Raw genomic sequence first — 14,636 nt, forward strand, 5'->3', positions numbered from 1 at the left:
GTTGATGTTTCTGCCTGGGGGTCCCCCTTTCTTCCCCCCTTTCCTTGCCAAAAAAGCATGTTTAAGCCATTGCCCAATTCCATCTAAATTTGTACAAAGGTAACTTCTGTGAAATGGAAACCAAATCAATGAAACATCCTAATAAAGTGGTCACTGATAAAATGGCAAGCATGTGCACACACTGCTTAATATACATAAGAGAATCCACACAGCAGTGCCACATCAGCACAAGCCCACAGGAAACCAGGCTTCGCTTGTTCTGCTGATCACAGAAAAAAAAAAATAATATTTTTATAATCACATTAGCTCATCCTTTAACAGGGAGAACACTAGGGTAAATGACTCAGTGTTCAAAGGAAAATCAATGATTGTGGAGTATCAAAGGAAAGAGGCTCCAGTCAAGACTCAAATTGCTGTTAGCAGACAATGAGCAGAGCGCTGCATGCAGTCCCCACTAGCTCATTAGTATCGCTATTTGGGGCCCCATCCCAAGCTACAGAAGAAAGCCAAAACTCACATTTCAACTCCTAATGTGATTTATCTTCCTCATGTCGATGCTAGTAACCCCATGACTACATATTACAAGTCATTTTGAGCAGGGTTTGTTTTAACAGGGCTGATACCAGGGAGGCAGTAGGACAGTTTCTTTCATCAAAAAGTCAGAATGAGATCAGTTTCACTCAACTGTGAAGCCACATCCTAGAGGTGGAGTTAGACACTGCAACAAGGTGGATAGAAGGTTTAGCTCCTGTTGAAAAGGCAGTTCTGCTTATCCGTTGTACCTGTAGGAATTCTTCTACTGCCTCACTTCTGCAAACACTGGTGCCAGTTTGATTCAAGGAATTCAGCGAGCAGAAAGCTAGCACAGTGAAAAATAGCTTTCTTCTGGTTTAACACCTTGAATTAGCTTACCATAGAGCCACATCTCAGTGAAACTACATCCCAAGCCAAAAGATGAATCAGTGGTAACTCACTGCAGGGATCTGCCAGAGTTTGCAGGTTTTGCAAAGAACCTGAAAAAACTGCTCTCAGAGGTGTGAGCTGCCAGATTGATCCCATGAGGATGAGTTATATTAACATTCATCATCATCAACATATTTATTCATTAATTGCCAACTCTTTCATGGATTATGTAGAGAGGAATTTCACAATTCTGTTTCTTGAAGAGCTGCTTAACTTACCCTAGTGGTTCAGTTGCAGAAGGCACACTAAATTGACCTCAGAGTTCAAGGCTGCTGAGAAGGAGACATCCCCCATCTCCAGAACCTCCGCTCCCAGATGGGCACTCCTGACTAGCCTGTGCTGATTTTGGCACTCAACAGGACACTTCCATGAGCCAAATGAACTCAGTAAACCAGTAGATAAACAGGTCCAATGAGTGGCATCAGTACAAAAAGGGTCAGAACACATACCCATGAAGAATAACGCCGCCTTTCAGCAGCCACAAGTCATTAGATGGGCTCAGCTGCACGTTAAAGCTAAATCTTTAGCTGAACAGCCCCAAGGGATGACATTTGAGAGAAGAATGCTTGTTCTTCCCACCTGTGAAATCAGTAAGCAAAAGGAGAAAAGCCCAGAAGCCATCTAATTTCCACTAGAGGGAATAAACTCCACGAGTAAAATTATTAACAAAAAAAAATGTATAAAATATGACATCATCTTCTTGGTTCACTCTTCTTTTGCTTCTATTTCTCCTCAAAAAAGGAAAACAGTATAAATAAATAAATTAATGCCTCAACCCACCCCCACTTCCCTCTCTAATAACTGGCCTCTCTCTGTTTCACCTCTAGACTCACTCCATAGACATCTGTCAGTGCCCAGACTTCTCCATTTCCACTCTGGATTAACCAAAGCCATTTAAAGGTTCAACAGAGCTCAAAAAAAAAAAAAAAAAAAAAAAGTGTTTAAAGCCCATCCTCTCTGACCTGACACAATCAACCATGCTTCACTCAAAATCTTTTCCTTTTACCTGTTTAACCCTTCCTTCCAAGTGTTCTTTGACAGATTCCCCTCATGCTCTCAGAGAGCTGTATCCTTGGTCTTCTCCTTTTATCCTCCCACATTATCTGCGAGTTATCTCATCTGAAATACAAATACAGCTAACATCCCTCTGCAGATGATTTACAGATCTGCTCCTTTCCCCAGAGCTATCTCCCTTTATCCAAACTCAAATCATAGGCTTTTTCTCTTCTCTATGTATGACTAGCAGGAAAGTAAAGCTCAGCAGAGCTAGAACATGGTTCTTCCTCTTCACCAAAAGGCCTCTTACTGTCTTCTTTGTGCATATCTGTGTACAACATCACCAGTCTATCTGCCACTAAAGCTGTATGTCAATTATCAGCTCTGACTGAAGCCTTTCTGTGGATCCTAGCACTCAAGGTACATCTAAATTTTAGACTTCTTCTACATGGCATCTCTAAGACAAAGTCCTTTGATCCATCCATACAACTAAGACCCTTGTTTAGGTCTTTTGCTTGCATAACTAGACTACCCCCGACACCCCTCCCTCTAGCATTAACCAACACAACTCGTAACACAACAGCCATTAACTGCTGTAAATGCCATGATCTGACAACAGGGTAAAGCTGACTGTAGGCCTCCTATTAATGATCAAATACGCTACAGCCATCAAGTGGAAAACACTAATACAGTTTAACTCATTCTGCCAATTCAAATTTGTTCAGAAAAAATGTTGAAGGGATAATTTTGTACCAGCAGATGTTAAAACCAGATCGGTTATTGTCAATCCTTCCAGAGGCTGAACAAAAACTCCACAGCATGGGCAGAAGCTAATGTGAGACCAACGTAAAACCATGGCCACACCTGATCCAGATCAACTTAGTACTGCTGGGAGACTGGACTGTGCATAGCCCTGGAATTAGCAACCCTGAAACCACAACCCAAGATTGTTTATGTAGATCATTATTCTGACCACAACACTTCTCTGTTTGAAGCATTCTGCTAGTTCCCTCTTCTGTATTGCATCAAACATTTATTTACTCATCTTCATTTCCAAGAGCCTCTACAGAAAGTCACCGCCCTGTTCATTATCTCCCATTTCCTTTCCGGTTCACTCCTCCTCTCTATTGCCTATTTGTTGAAATTCCAGTCAAAACATTTTTTGTGCTTTATTTCATGCTGCTTTTGAGGCACAGAGGAGACTATAAACATCCTACAGAATTAAGCTGCTCAAGCAGTGCTTACAAAGAGAACCTGACTTACTGTGCCCAGTGAGCCTGGCCAGACTCAATCCAGTTTGTCCTGTGACATACAGTCTCAGTACAGCACCCTGCGCCCCAACACCTCCAACGAAACAGTAACTCGATGAACACCAATCGGTTTCATAAAGTCCTGTCCACACCTCAGTTCCATCCCAAGCTGAGGAAGGTTCCTATTAAATCAAAAAAAGGTGCTTCACTGACACTACTTCAGCATGACTCAGGCCAATAGCGTATGCGTTTTGGAGAGATTATAGAATTTGGGCATTAACATAGCAACACATTATTTTCAAAGGAAAATGTTACCAGTATAGGTCATTATAATTTTCTTAGGTGTTACATATTTTCAAAATTAATTCAAACAAAGGAACCAGACAGCAAAAAGAATGTTTACCAATACCTTTTTTTTTTTAACCTATATGGTCATGTGAGAGGATATTGCATTTAGCAGAAAAGATTGGCAGTCTTCTATTACGTTTCTTTCAAATTCTGACAACACAGTATCTTCTTTCTGACTGCTTACAAATGTGATTTAAAAAAAAAAACAACACAGTTAAATCTCTCCTGAACATCTTAGAACTGGAGGTTTAGGAAATAATTTTACTTCTATTTGTCCATGGAAGTAGAGAACTTTCCTAGAAATGGGATCCAGAATATGAAGAAAAAACACCGAGATTTTATTGTGTTGCATTTCAAATGGAAGGCTCCTACACCTATTTATTTCAATACAGAAACCAAAGATACCTACAACCAGGTTGTAGATGCCCCATCCCTGGAAGTGTTCAAGACCAGGCTGGATGGGGCTTTGAGCAACCTAGTCTCGTGGGAGGTGTCCCTGCCTATGGAAGGGGGGTTGGAACAAGATGATCTTTAAGGTCCTTTCCAACCCAAACCATTCTATGATTCTGTGATTCTGTAACGTATTTCTGGAAGGCTCTCAGATCATATAGTGGTATGAGTTGTATGGAAATTATAAAGGAGAGAATGGAATAAAAACTGATGGAGTCAGTTTAGTATAGCTAGAAGAGTGTAATGCCACTTACCTATGTTGGGAATTCAGAAGTGAGCAACAGTTTCTGATATAATTGTAATGGCACAGAATTTAATGGCATGCAAGCAAAAGAGCTATAAAATATGATTTATACCACTGCAATTTACCTGTGTCTGAAGCTAAGGTAATAAACACAAATCATGAGGGTCAGGGTCTTTGCCTCTCTATGCTGAAGTTTACTATACACGTTACATAGCAAGAGCTGGCCATCGACAACGGTAACTAGAAAAAAAATCTCCATTCTCAGATACAGAAGAGATTTAGTGTTCTTGGCTTTCACTTCAATAGTAACAATTTGAATTATCATTCCAACAGAAAACAGTTAACAGACTGTGCCTGGATATTCCTCTCAAATTATTATACCTTTATTTAAGTTCTGATATTTATACTTACAAATAACACATACAGAAAAAAAGAAGTTATATGAAGAATTGAAATGTAAGAAATGTTTTTACTGTTCTTTTTTACATGTTATTACATTTTTTTTATTCTGACTAGAAGTGAAAAGTTTGTTTTCTTTTGTTACATGTTAAAAGTAAGTGTTGTCAACCAAAAAGCACGGTTCGTAGGATTTCATGTTCTTCCTATAATCTTAGCCAAGAAAAAAGTCAGTTAAGTACTTACCCAAAGTAGTTAACTGACTTTCTGTAATTTCAATTTCTACTGAAAAGCTGTCACTGGAACATGGCAGCAGTCTCACAGTACCCAGTAACATTGTCACACAACAGTTTATGTCAGGAAGGATTTTCACTTGTTTGTTTTAAAGTTTGAGGACTCCTAATTCCCGGCAGATGCTGTTCCCCACAGAGGAGGCCAGGACTGTCAGGCCAATTCCTCACCTTCCGAAAACTGTACCTTAGTCCCTAAGTACAGGTGCCAGTTCACCTGCGCCTGTGGGGAAGTGCAGACCTGGGAGTTCCAAGCTGGAGGTCCGGGACCGCTCACCTTGTTCGCAGGGAGCCCATGGCCTGGCACTGCCATGTGGGGCTGGGGGCTGCACACTGTTCCTCCTCCAGCGATGCTCCGGTGCCTTACACGGTCCCGGGCATTACATGTGTGGGACAGGGTCCTGCGAAAGGCAAAAGGTATATTTTTTCCCCCACAAACGCACAGGTTAGGGTGTCCTAAAGCAGCGAAGGGCAGCACAGAGCAGTTCCACCTGTTCAGCCGGCTGCCTCTTGGGGTTTTGTTGGTACTGAAAGGTAAGAAGAGAAGAAAATTCACCAGCACTTCTGGCAGTCTTCTGGGGCTAAGCCCAGAGAGGTCTACTTACTCCCTGGAGAAGGGGCAACTCCTGTTTCCAGCACTGCTGGAGTGGGAGCAGGAGAGAGCAAGCGCTAAAACCTCAGCGAGCCCCGCAAAAACCATCTTAAAGAAAAATAAAGAAAAAAAAAAAATAAAAAAAATCAAGACCTCGCATTTGGAAACCCCCCAGAGACTGCTCACCACGTACGGAGCAGGCAAACCCCACTGCAAACGGGAGGCGCTCGGGGTAATTTTTTCCTCATGTTCCGGCTGTGGCTCCGGAGAGGTCCCTTCCCCTTCACCCTCCATCGGGCACGACGACGGCCCGCTCGCAGCAGCGGCACCTGCCCGCCCGCCGCCACCTCGGGGCCGTTGGCGGCGGCAGGCCCCCCCTCAGGCGGGTCGGGCCGGGCCGCCCCTCAGGCGGGCCGCGGCGGCGGGAAACGTCCCGCCGCGGGTCCTCGGAGCGGCGAATTTATCGGTGTCCCCCCCACCGCCTCCCTGCGCCGCTACAGGAGGGAGTTAAAAAGCGGCGGCGCGACGTTAGAGCCGGGCCGGGAGGCGCGGGCTGCAGCTGAGGATCAGCTGCTGAGGGGAGCGGGGAGGAGCCAGCGGGATCAGGAAGCGGCGGAGTGTCTAACACCTCTCTGCCATGGCTGGCTAAAGAAAAATCATCATAACCATAACAAGGGGGGAAGCGGGGGAGGGGAGGCGGCGGCGGGGGAAGGGGCGGCGGGGGAAGGAGCGGCGGGGAGCGGCGCAGGCGGCAGGATGAAGAGGAGAGGCGGCCGGGGGGGCAGCATGCGGTCGGTGGTGGGGTTCCTGTCCCAGCGGGGCTTGGAGGGGGACCCCCTGCTCACCCAGGACTTCCAGCGGAGACGCCTGCGGGGCTGCAGGAACCTCTACAAGAAGGACCTCCTGGGCCACTTCGGCTGTGTCAATGCCATTGAATTCTCCAACAATGGAGGCCAGTGGCTGGTCTCAGGTAAAACCGACGCTCCCCCTCCCTCGCCCCCTCCCGCCACCCCCTCCCCAGAAAGCACCTTCTTCCTCCTCCTCCTCCTCTCCCTCGGCCGCCTCCCCCGCGGCCCGGGGGAAGGGGAGCCGCGGCGGCGCTCCGACTCATTCCTCAAACCCACCGGTGCCCGGGAATAATGTTTCCCAAGTAGAGACCTAAAATGGTTGACAGGTTTTAAATTCTACTATTATTGGGGAGGGGGAGGGAGCCCCGGACAAAGTTTTTACGAGAGTGTTTCCAGGGCGCGGGGGGTGGAAGCCGGGGGTGCCCCTTTATTTGCTGGGCTCGCGTTGTTTGCCCCTTAAAAGGGGATTTTATTATTTTTGGGGGGAGGGAGGGACGAAGAGGGAGGGGAGATAACCCCGCGGCGTGCATTGTGGGTGCCCGGTGACATTTGTCAGCGCCCTGCCCCGGGCCGGCTCCCCCGGGGGACGGGGGTCTCAGCCGGGGGGCGGGCGGGAGTTTTGCCGCGGGGGCGGAGGGGGGAGGGGGGGGGGGAAGAAGAGGTCTGCAGCCCCGCTAAGTGTCCGGATCGGTTTAATTTAAGGACTGGTCACTTTGGGACCCTCCCTCCCGTCTTCTTTTGGGGGGAGGGGAGCGGGGTTTTGTTTTGTTCCTCCTCCTTCCTCCCCTTGCACGGCGCCTTTGGAGGGGGGGGATTATTTCCGTGGTGATGTTTTTTGGGTTCAAGCCTCCCTCCCCCCTCCGTTGCCTGCCCGGGGCTGAGGGAGCCATGGGGGTGGGGGGATGCTGTCAGGTAGAAGGGAGGCGAGGGCTTGACATTAGCTGCGACACCGGGGATGGGGGACGGCTCTGCACCCCCCCCTCTTCCCTCGCCGCCGGGGAGGGGCTGCGGGGCTCCGCGGCCGGCTGCCCGCCCGCCCCCACCCCGGCAGCGCTTGGCGCAGGTGCCTCTTCCTCCTTCTCCGCCTCCGGGCTCGGAGGGGCGGCGGGGGAAGGAGGCAACTTCAGGCCGGGGCCTGGCCGGGCGCTGCAGGCCGCGCTCTCCTCGGGCGGCTCTTAGCGACAGGCCGGGGAATCGAGGGCCTATCCCGCCCGCGGCGGGGCACGGCGCGGCGCCCCGAGGGCTCGGGCCTGGAGGGGCAGCCGCGCTCCGCTCCCGCCGCGCCGGGTAGCCCCGCACTGGGCTGCGAGGGGGCTGAGCCCTTCGAGGCGGCGGGGAGGGGGGCTGCCAGCCCGGGAGGGGCCGCCCCGCGGACGGCCTGGCCACTGAGCGCGGTGTCCACTGCAGGCCGCGGGCGGGGGGCATCGCGTCCGGGCCACCCCACGCCCTCCGGGAAAGCGGGCGGGAGGGAACGGCCTCACCTTCCCCTGCCCTGCCCTTCCCCGGGGCCGGGCTGCCGCGGGCAGGGCCCCTGCCCCGTCGTGTGGGGCAACGGCCCTCGGGGGAATTGCAGGGCTCCCTGGCATGGGGCCGTGGTAGCTTTGTGTGGAGTGGTCTCTGCGTTTGCGAGGGGCTAATGGCATGGTTACCAGCTGGAGAAGGGGCGAGAGGGTCTCGGGTGTGCCTGGCCACCCTCTGGTGGGCTGTAAATAGCTACAGGGGCTGCTGAGGAAGGTGGTGGGAGCATGGCTGAGCGGGTTGCCCATTGCCTTGCCGTGGTGTCTGGGCAGAGGCTGGCTCTGTTACACAAAGGTATTGGTAATAACTCCAGAAATAACACGGGGATTCAATAAAAAGTTATTATGGCTGTTTGGTTACCTTTAAGCAAGGGGAGACTAAAAACACCTTATAAACATAGAGTGGAAGCTGATACACTGACACCTTCCTAAATTTAACTTTCTTACCTCAAGAAACTTAAAAATGTAAGTCTGGTGATTTCAGATCTCAGTATTACTAATAGGGATTCTTTTATCAATGTTCACATGCAGCTTTGGAGATACACATCCATGTATCTTGTGAATATACATATATTTATATACACGTGTATATGTATATACACACGTGTGTGTTGGAAGGGAATGCTGATGCATCTATTCTAAAGTTCACAGATGTGCTAGAGTTGGCATGCTGGTTGGTACTGGTCCTTCTCCAATATTAAGTAGAGCTATGTATTTCTACTTATAAAGTGCTACAGAGAACTCAAGTGCATCTGTTGTTGCTTTTTTATTTTCCATAGTAAGTGGTGGAAACACCATCAGTATTTTCCGCTCTTGCTCAAGAAAGGCTCAGGAGACACTTCAGGTCTTGTCATACCATCAATGTGCTGGCTTATGTTGACATCCATTTTTTAAGGTAGAAGCATAAAAAGTTGAGGGCTGGAAGGGACTTTTAAGAATCAATTTTGTCCAAACTGCCTGAGTCAAGATAGGTGCAGTGAGAGAACAGAGGCAGATTTCCCATAAAGTGGATATCTAAAGAAGTGTATGTAAAAGGAAGGCTTTCAAACTATGTCTAGTTTTCAATTTCCTAACTCCTTGTAAAGCTGCAGAATGTTTAAAGGGGGTAAGCTTTTCCTCTCTATATAGAAGATAAATGGTACTAGAGTTCTACTCTCCTAAATTTCATTAAATGACTAGGAAGCAAGTTAAGAAAAAAAAAAGGCAGGGGTGGGAAGAGAATGCTCAAGTTATATGTGTTAACAGTGCACAACTTTGGGGTAATTAATAACAGACTACCTTAAGTCTGACCTTGTACTGATGCCCTGAGAATATGAAGAATTCTAATTATGGTAACTGTTTTTAACAAAAAGTTTTACGTTATCTGTGGCCGTAAGATCTAGACTGCTTTATGTGACGTAGCAACAGCAGGCAGGTGCTTTGTTCTTCAGTCAAGAGTAAGAAATTAAAAGGCAAAAGATTGATGGATACTCTGTTAGATTTCATGCCATTATAAGCCCAGGCCTTATTAAAATTACACTCAAAACACTCCTTTTTTTTTAAGGTCATACTTAATCTTGAAACTGAGAAATAGCAAAAGCAGGACAAAACAGTGAAAAGGAGAGCTCAGATGAAAGATAAAGGAAGGGTATAAGCTGACTCTAATCTGAAGTTTTCTAGAAGACTTGCTTCAGAAGACTTCCAAATGCAGATAAAGCCTTAGAATAGATGGCATGTGGGTCTCTCCTCCCTCAAAATAGTCAGTGTGCTGAGGTAAGGATGAGATGTTAGATGCTTCCATCTGCGCTTATAGCAGCTGAGAGAGTTAACGGGGATTTTGGAGTGTGTGAAACGGGAGAGCACAAGCAGTCTTTTCAGTTGTTCAGTCTTAGGTAATATGTATATTCTTAACCTAGAGAAGTCTGCTTCAGCTAATTGACTTGTTAACAACTTAGACCTTATTAGAGCTGTTTTAAGTACAACTGATACAGCGCATTCATAGTGGCTATACTGATGCCATTTAGATGCTAGCCTGCATCCCAATTAGTGCTGTTCTCATCAGTCTTGGCTGGAATGCTTTTTTTGGGGGTATGTGTCCCACTTTTTTTGTTGTTTTGTTTTGGACGTATCTCCCAGAAGCAAGTCTGTAAGGCTAATGATTACTGTTTCAGTAAACATTTCAAACTGCTTAAACAAGGTTTATATTACAGTTCCAGATAGTTTTCCAGTTAGGATTTTGGAGAGAACTTCAGTGTAGACAAGACTCAGCAGGCCTTTTGAAAGCATGTTTGAAGCTTTTTGCTATCTTAACTTCTCTAGATCTTGTGTTGGAGATTACACATTTAATGGTAATTAATTTTGTTCCTAGCCACTTTTTCAAGTAAAAATGTTGAAGTCAACAAGTTGGATTGGGGGCCAGTTTATAGGCTTTTGCTGTACCAGTGTGGAACTCGACAGTGTCACTTTAGAGAGGGGGAGAGACACTAATGTTTTGGGGCAGGAGTGCTAGAAGAGGAGACAGGCATAAGAACAAGAATTAAAGAAAAACGAGAGGAGAGAAATGAAAGGAGGAGGTGGATACATTGGAGAAGATGCGATGTGACAAGTAGAAAAGACCTGTCTGTAGAATGACACAAGGGAAAAGGAAAGCTTAACGTATTAGAAATGTGTAAGTGGGCTGAAATTAGTTAAAACTAGCTGCTGGATGGAGTTGAAAGTTTTAATTGGACATAATGTGTCCTTGCAACACTTTATATACTAGGCGGTGCTATTTTTCTGTCAACAGTTTGAGAAACACATGACTGTCCGTGCGTGGAAATAACATTCACCATGCGATGATAGGCAACTGACTTTTTCCCTCAGATATGCCAAGCATCTCCTTCTGCAATTGAACTTCTTAAAAATCATTTTTACTTAGTCTGTATTGTAGACTTTCTTTCTCCCATCCTGAAGTTTGGTGGATATGTTTTCCTATTTGTTTATCTGACTGTCATTTTTCATGCCTGCTATCTCTTACAAACATGAGTATCTTTATCAGAACCTCCCACTTTTTTTTCCCTACTTTGAACTGCACTTGCAAGATAACTTCTGGGAAGTACTGTAATCTGAGACTTACTTAATCCATGCATATGTTCTTTTTCTCGCCTTCTTTTCTCAGGGGGAAACCCTCATCAGCTAATGCAAAAATGAATACCTCTTCTATGATCATAAATTTGTAGGGATGCAGCAAAGTACCGGAAATCAGTCTGTCATTTGATTGCCATGTAAATCTGAAGAAGTATGAGCCTAAAACAGGGGAATGAGGTGACTTTAGCAAAGGTAGTGGAATATTTCTTCTGAAGTAAGGGGATTGTCTATCAAGTGTGTTTTAAAAGAGGGGCAGTCTTGATCTTAGTCTCTTTGTATCAAGCAGAATTCTGTATGAGGAGGGATCTTAGGTCCAATTACTACACGCTTTCATTAGTGTCTAAGAAGTTATAAAATTTGAAGGTGATACCAGGAAAGACAGCAATAATTTCAGAGGTTACGAGATGAATTCAAAGTTAATTAAGAGACACTACCTGGAAAATCAAATGTCATGTGTTTTGACAGGGACAAGTGCAAACTACAGCACCTGAATAAAAATGGTCAACTCTACAAATGCACTAAGGAGACTAGACCATAGTCATGTAGAAGAGGATCCAAATGTAATAGCAGATCACAAAATAAATATCATCAAACATGAAAGCATATGAAGTAATCCTGCTTTATTTGATGCTGTGGGGCCTCAAATGGAGCTCTGTGTGCAATTTTGGGCCACTGTAGTTTGAGAAAGATGTGGCCGAACTAGAGGAAGTTCGGAATTGGGTATGAAGAATGGTCAGAGGTCTAGGAGAATGAAAGACTGAAAGAAGGGGTCCATTTAGTCTACAGAAAGAAAAGCTGAGTAGAGATGCAGGTCATAAGCTGCATAAAAGTGTTTTTAATTATTATTACATAAAGTTGTAATCTCTTCTTTGTCCACTGGGAATAGGACAAAGAAATGGCCTTAAATTATAGAAAAAAGATTTAAGGATGCTACCTGATCTTACACTTCCCCTTCATCCTGTAGTTTATTCACTTATATCTCCTCTCTGTTGTTTGTAATGTGGTACTCTTACAGCTGGTATGATGGAAGCATCTGAACAGGGGGCAGGAATAGGGAGGGAGACGTTGGTTGTCTGACAGTTGATTTTCTGTCAGGTGAACTTCTTTACCCTACTCCCCCTCTGGCTTCATCACCACTCAATTCAATGGGAGGGAAAATAGCAAGAGCACATGGCATGGGGGAGTGGGATTATATGTAACGTCAAACTGCATCCTTGGGCTAGATACTAGGATAATCTGCCTAATGGAAAGGATAATGAAGCACTGAAATAGGCTGCCTAAGGAGGGTGTGAAATCTACCTCAGTGATGTGTTTTCAAGAACAAACTAGACACACATCTGGGAATAACTTTCATGCAGTCTGGTCTTTTGTCCACGGCCGGGGTCAACTAAGTGGTCAACTTCTTGAAATACAGTCTGATCCCACTTTCTGTGATTCGTGCAACTTCTCAAGTAGACACAAGCGATAAGATTAATCTTTTATGTTATGATTTAGAAGCGTTTCCCACTTGCCATGTAGGTTCTTCAGTGACTGGACCCGCTATATGGGAGACAGGAGTAGCAGTCTTGAGCTTTGTCTGGAATCAGCAAGGTTCATGCACTTTAAAACTGCAGTTTTCAGGTCCTGTCTGATATGATTTTGAAGTACTTCTATTAGCACACAAGAGCTCAAGCGTGTTTCATGAGCTATGGGGGTACTGTTTAGACTAGATTTGCTTTTGGCAAAGGTATGTTCTGGCCCCCTTCGAACCATTTTAGGACTAACAAGAACAGTCCTGGACTACAGGTAGACCATTGTAACTGTAAGGTAAACTCTTCTTCCAAATTTAATTGTGTATAAATTTAGTGATTACTTATTTAGAAGATAACCAGATCAGGAAACTTTTTTGGGGAGGAACTAGTCCAAAAGCAGGGCAAAACTAGAATGCTTTGGTTTAGGAACTGTGGAGGCAGTGAACTGTTTGTGCTGAAGTGTATGCCATGCTGAGTCATTTGGGACCTGTTCAGTCATCTAGAATAGGCATATTCTACCTATAATGCTTGTCTGTGGTACTTAAAAAAAAAAAAAAACACCAACAAAAAAACCAACAAAACCCCCCCCACAAAACAAACCAACAAAACAAACAACCCAAAACCCACCAAAGAAACCTCACCTAGCCAAAACAAAAGAAAGAACTTTTTTTGGGGGGAGCCCTTCTTTCCCCTCTGCCCCCTCAAATCTTGAGGTAGGCAGCAATCAGAAACCATTCTGAAGCAGGCAAACTGGGAAGAAGACAAGACACTTTTAATTCTTTTAGGAGGTCCACTTTGGTCCACAGGAGCTAGAAGATTGTCCAGGGTGAACACAAAATGTTTGTCTACTTAATCTACTTCAGGATAACTATCCCAAGATTTGAAATGCAAGCTTTCTTTTTAGGTAGGTTGTATTACTTGCCTTCTCTTCAACTTTAGTCAGAGGGCCCAAAGCATTAGCAAAGTATTCCAGTAACTTGGGGCAGGGAAGAAATATGTGTTTATGTATTTTTCATTCATGTGTGCTTGTGAAAAAAAAAAATAATAAATTGGAATATTGCTCTTCTCTACATCAAAAGTAACATGGGAAAGTGATAAAATTTCCAGCCCCTCTGACCACAAATACTTATTTGGTCTGACTTCTCTTCCTGTCTCAATTTGATTTTGAGTGTAAAAGCAGGTTTGACCCATAATGAACACTGAAGTACTTGACCAATTAAATCTTTTGAAATGTGGTTCCTTTCTGAAATGTAACTGTAGAATGGCATTGTACGATTCTTAGCTGTGTCACACAAACTTTTACTTTTCAAATTGTCGGTCATGCAAAATAAGATAGAAGTGAAGCTATTTCCACTGCATAGATGTCAAACATTACTTGTGGTACCATGAACTGATGAAAAATTACAAATTCAAGACTTTATGTGGGGCTTCATTTTCTAGAAAATCCACGTATGGAGCCTTGGTGGGTAAGGTATTTTCGTATGAGGCCATATATCCAGGTTTCCCAGATGTGTAGTAAAGCTGTTGCTGTTGGTATACGCTCTATATCATGTCAAGAGCATACCTTTGCCATACACAGTTACTCTCTTTTAGGGAGCGTTGTGGAGTTATCATGAGTTTGTGCAGTGGGTCCACTGCTTTTTGAAAAGTGTTGAGTGGCTTCTGCTTTACCTGTTGTAGAATTGGTGTATGTGCTCTATAAATCCACCGCAAATTGAAAGCATCTTAATCCGCATTCACTAATCAACTGTACAGAATGAGTGCTATAGGCCTGGAGTTTCCTAAAGTTCTCAGACTTACAACTTATGTTGCATAATGTGCATGCATGTGTCTGATGAATCATGGTTCCTTTCTACAGGGTGTAAAAGGTCTACATATTCACATTTTCTTTGCTGTCTCCCTGTCCATATGTGTGTACTTTTCTTCCCTCTGACTTTGAAGAGTCGGGTTTTGGTAGTGGAGATTGCATTTGCTGGTTTGCACCTCTCCTGGTTTCAGTCACATAAGGCTTGCCTTTTCTTGGGTACATTTGCTTGTAACACTTCTTGCTCTCTTACGTGAGGATGCTGAGACTGGTAAAGTGTCTTTCTGCCACAAATCCTCCTCTGTGGTTGGACGCGTTGGTA

The 14,636-nt window shown here is 45.0% G+C and overlaps 1 protein-coding gene across 2 annotated transcripts in view; it reads left to right on the forward strand.

Annotated features, from left to right (window-relative positions):
• Positions 1-6,266: 6,266 nt before the first annotated feature.
• The window catches only part of DCAF5 (DDB1 and CUL4 associated factor 5), a 74,451-nt gene continuing 66,081 nt past the window's right edge, over positions 6,267-14,636 (forward strand). Inside the window, exon 1 of one of the 2 annotated variants that reach the window (XM_074148793.1) lies at positions 6,267-6,499. In XM_074148793.1, the coding sequence (XP_074004894.1) occupies positions 6,286-6,499 (214 nt within the window). In that variant the 5' untranslated portion in view covers positions 6,267-6,285. The remainder of the gene's footprint in view (positions 6,500-14,636) is intronic. The other variant, XM_074148794.1, reaches the window with a different exon arrangement.

Source organism: Numenius arquata, chromosome 6 (assembly GCF_964106895.1).
Source record: "Numenius arquata chromosome 6, bNumArq3.hap1.1, whole genome shotgun sequence".
NCBI lineage: Eukaryota > Metazoa > Chordata > Aves > Charadriiformes > Scolopacidae > Numenius > Numenius arquata.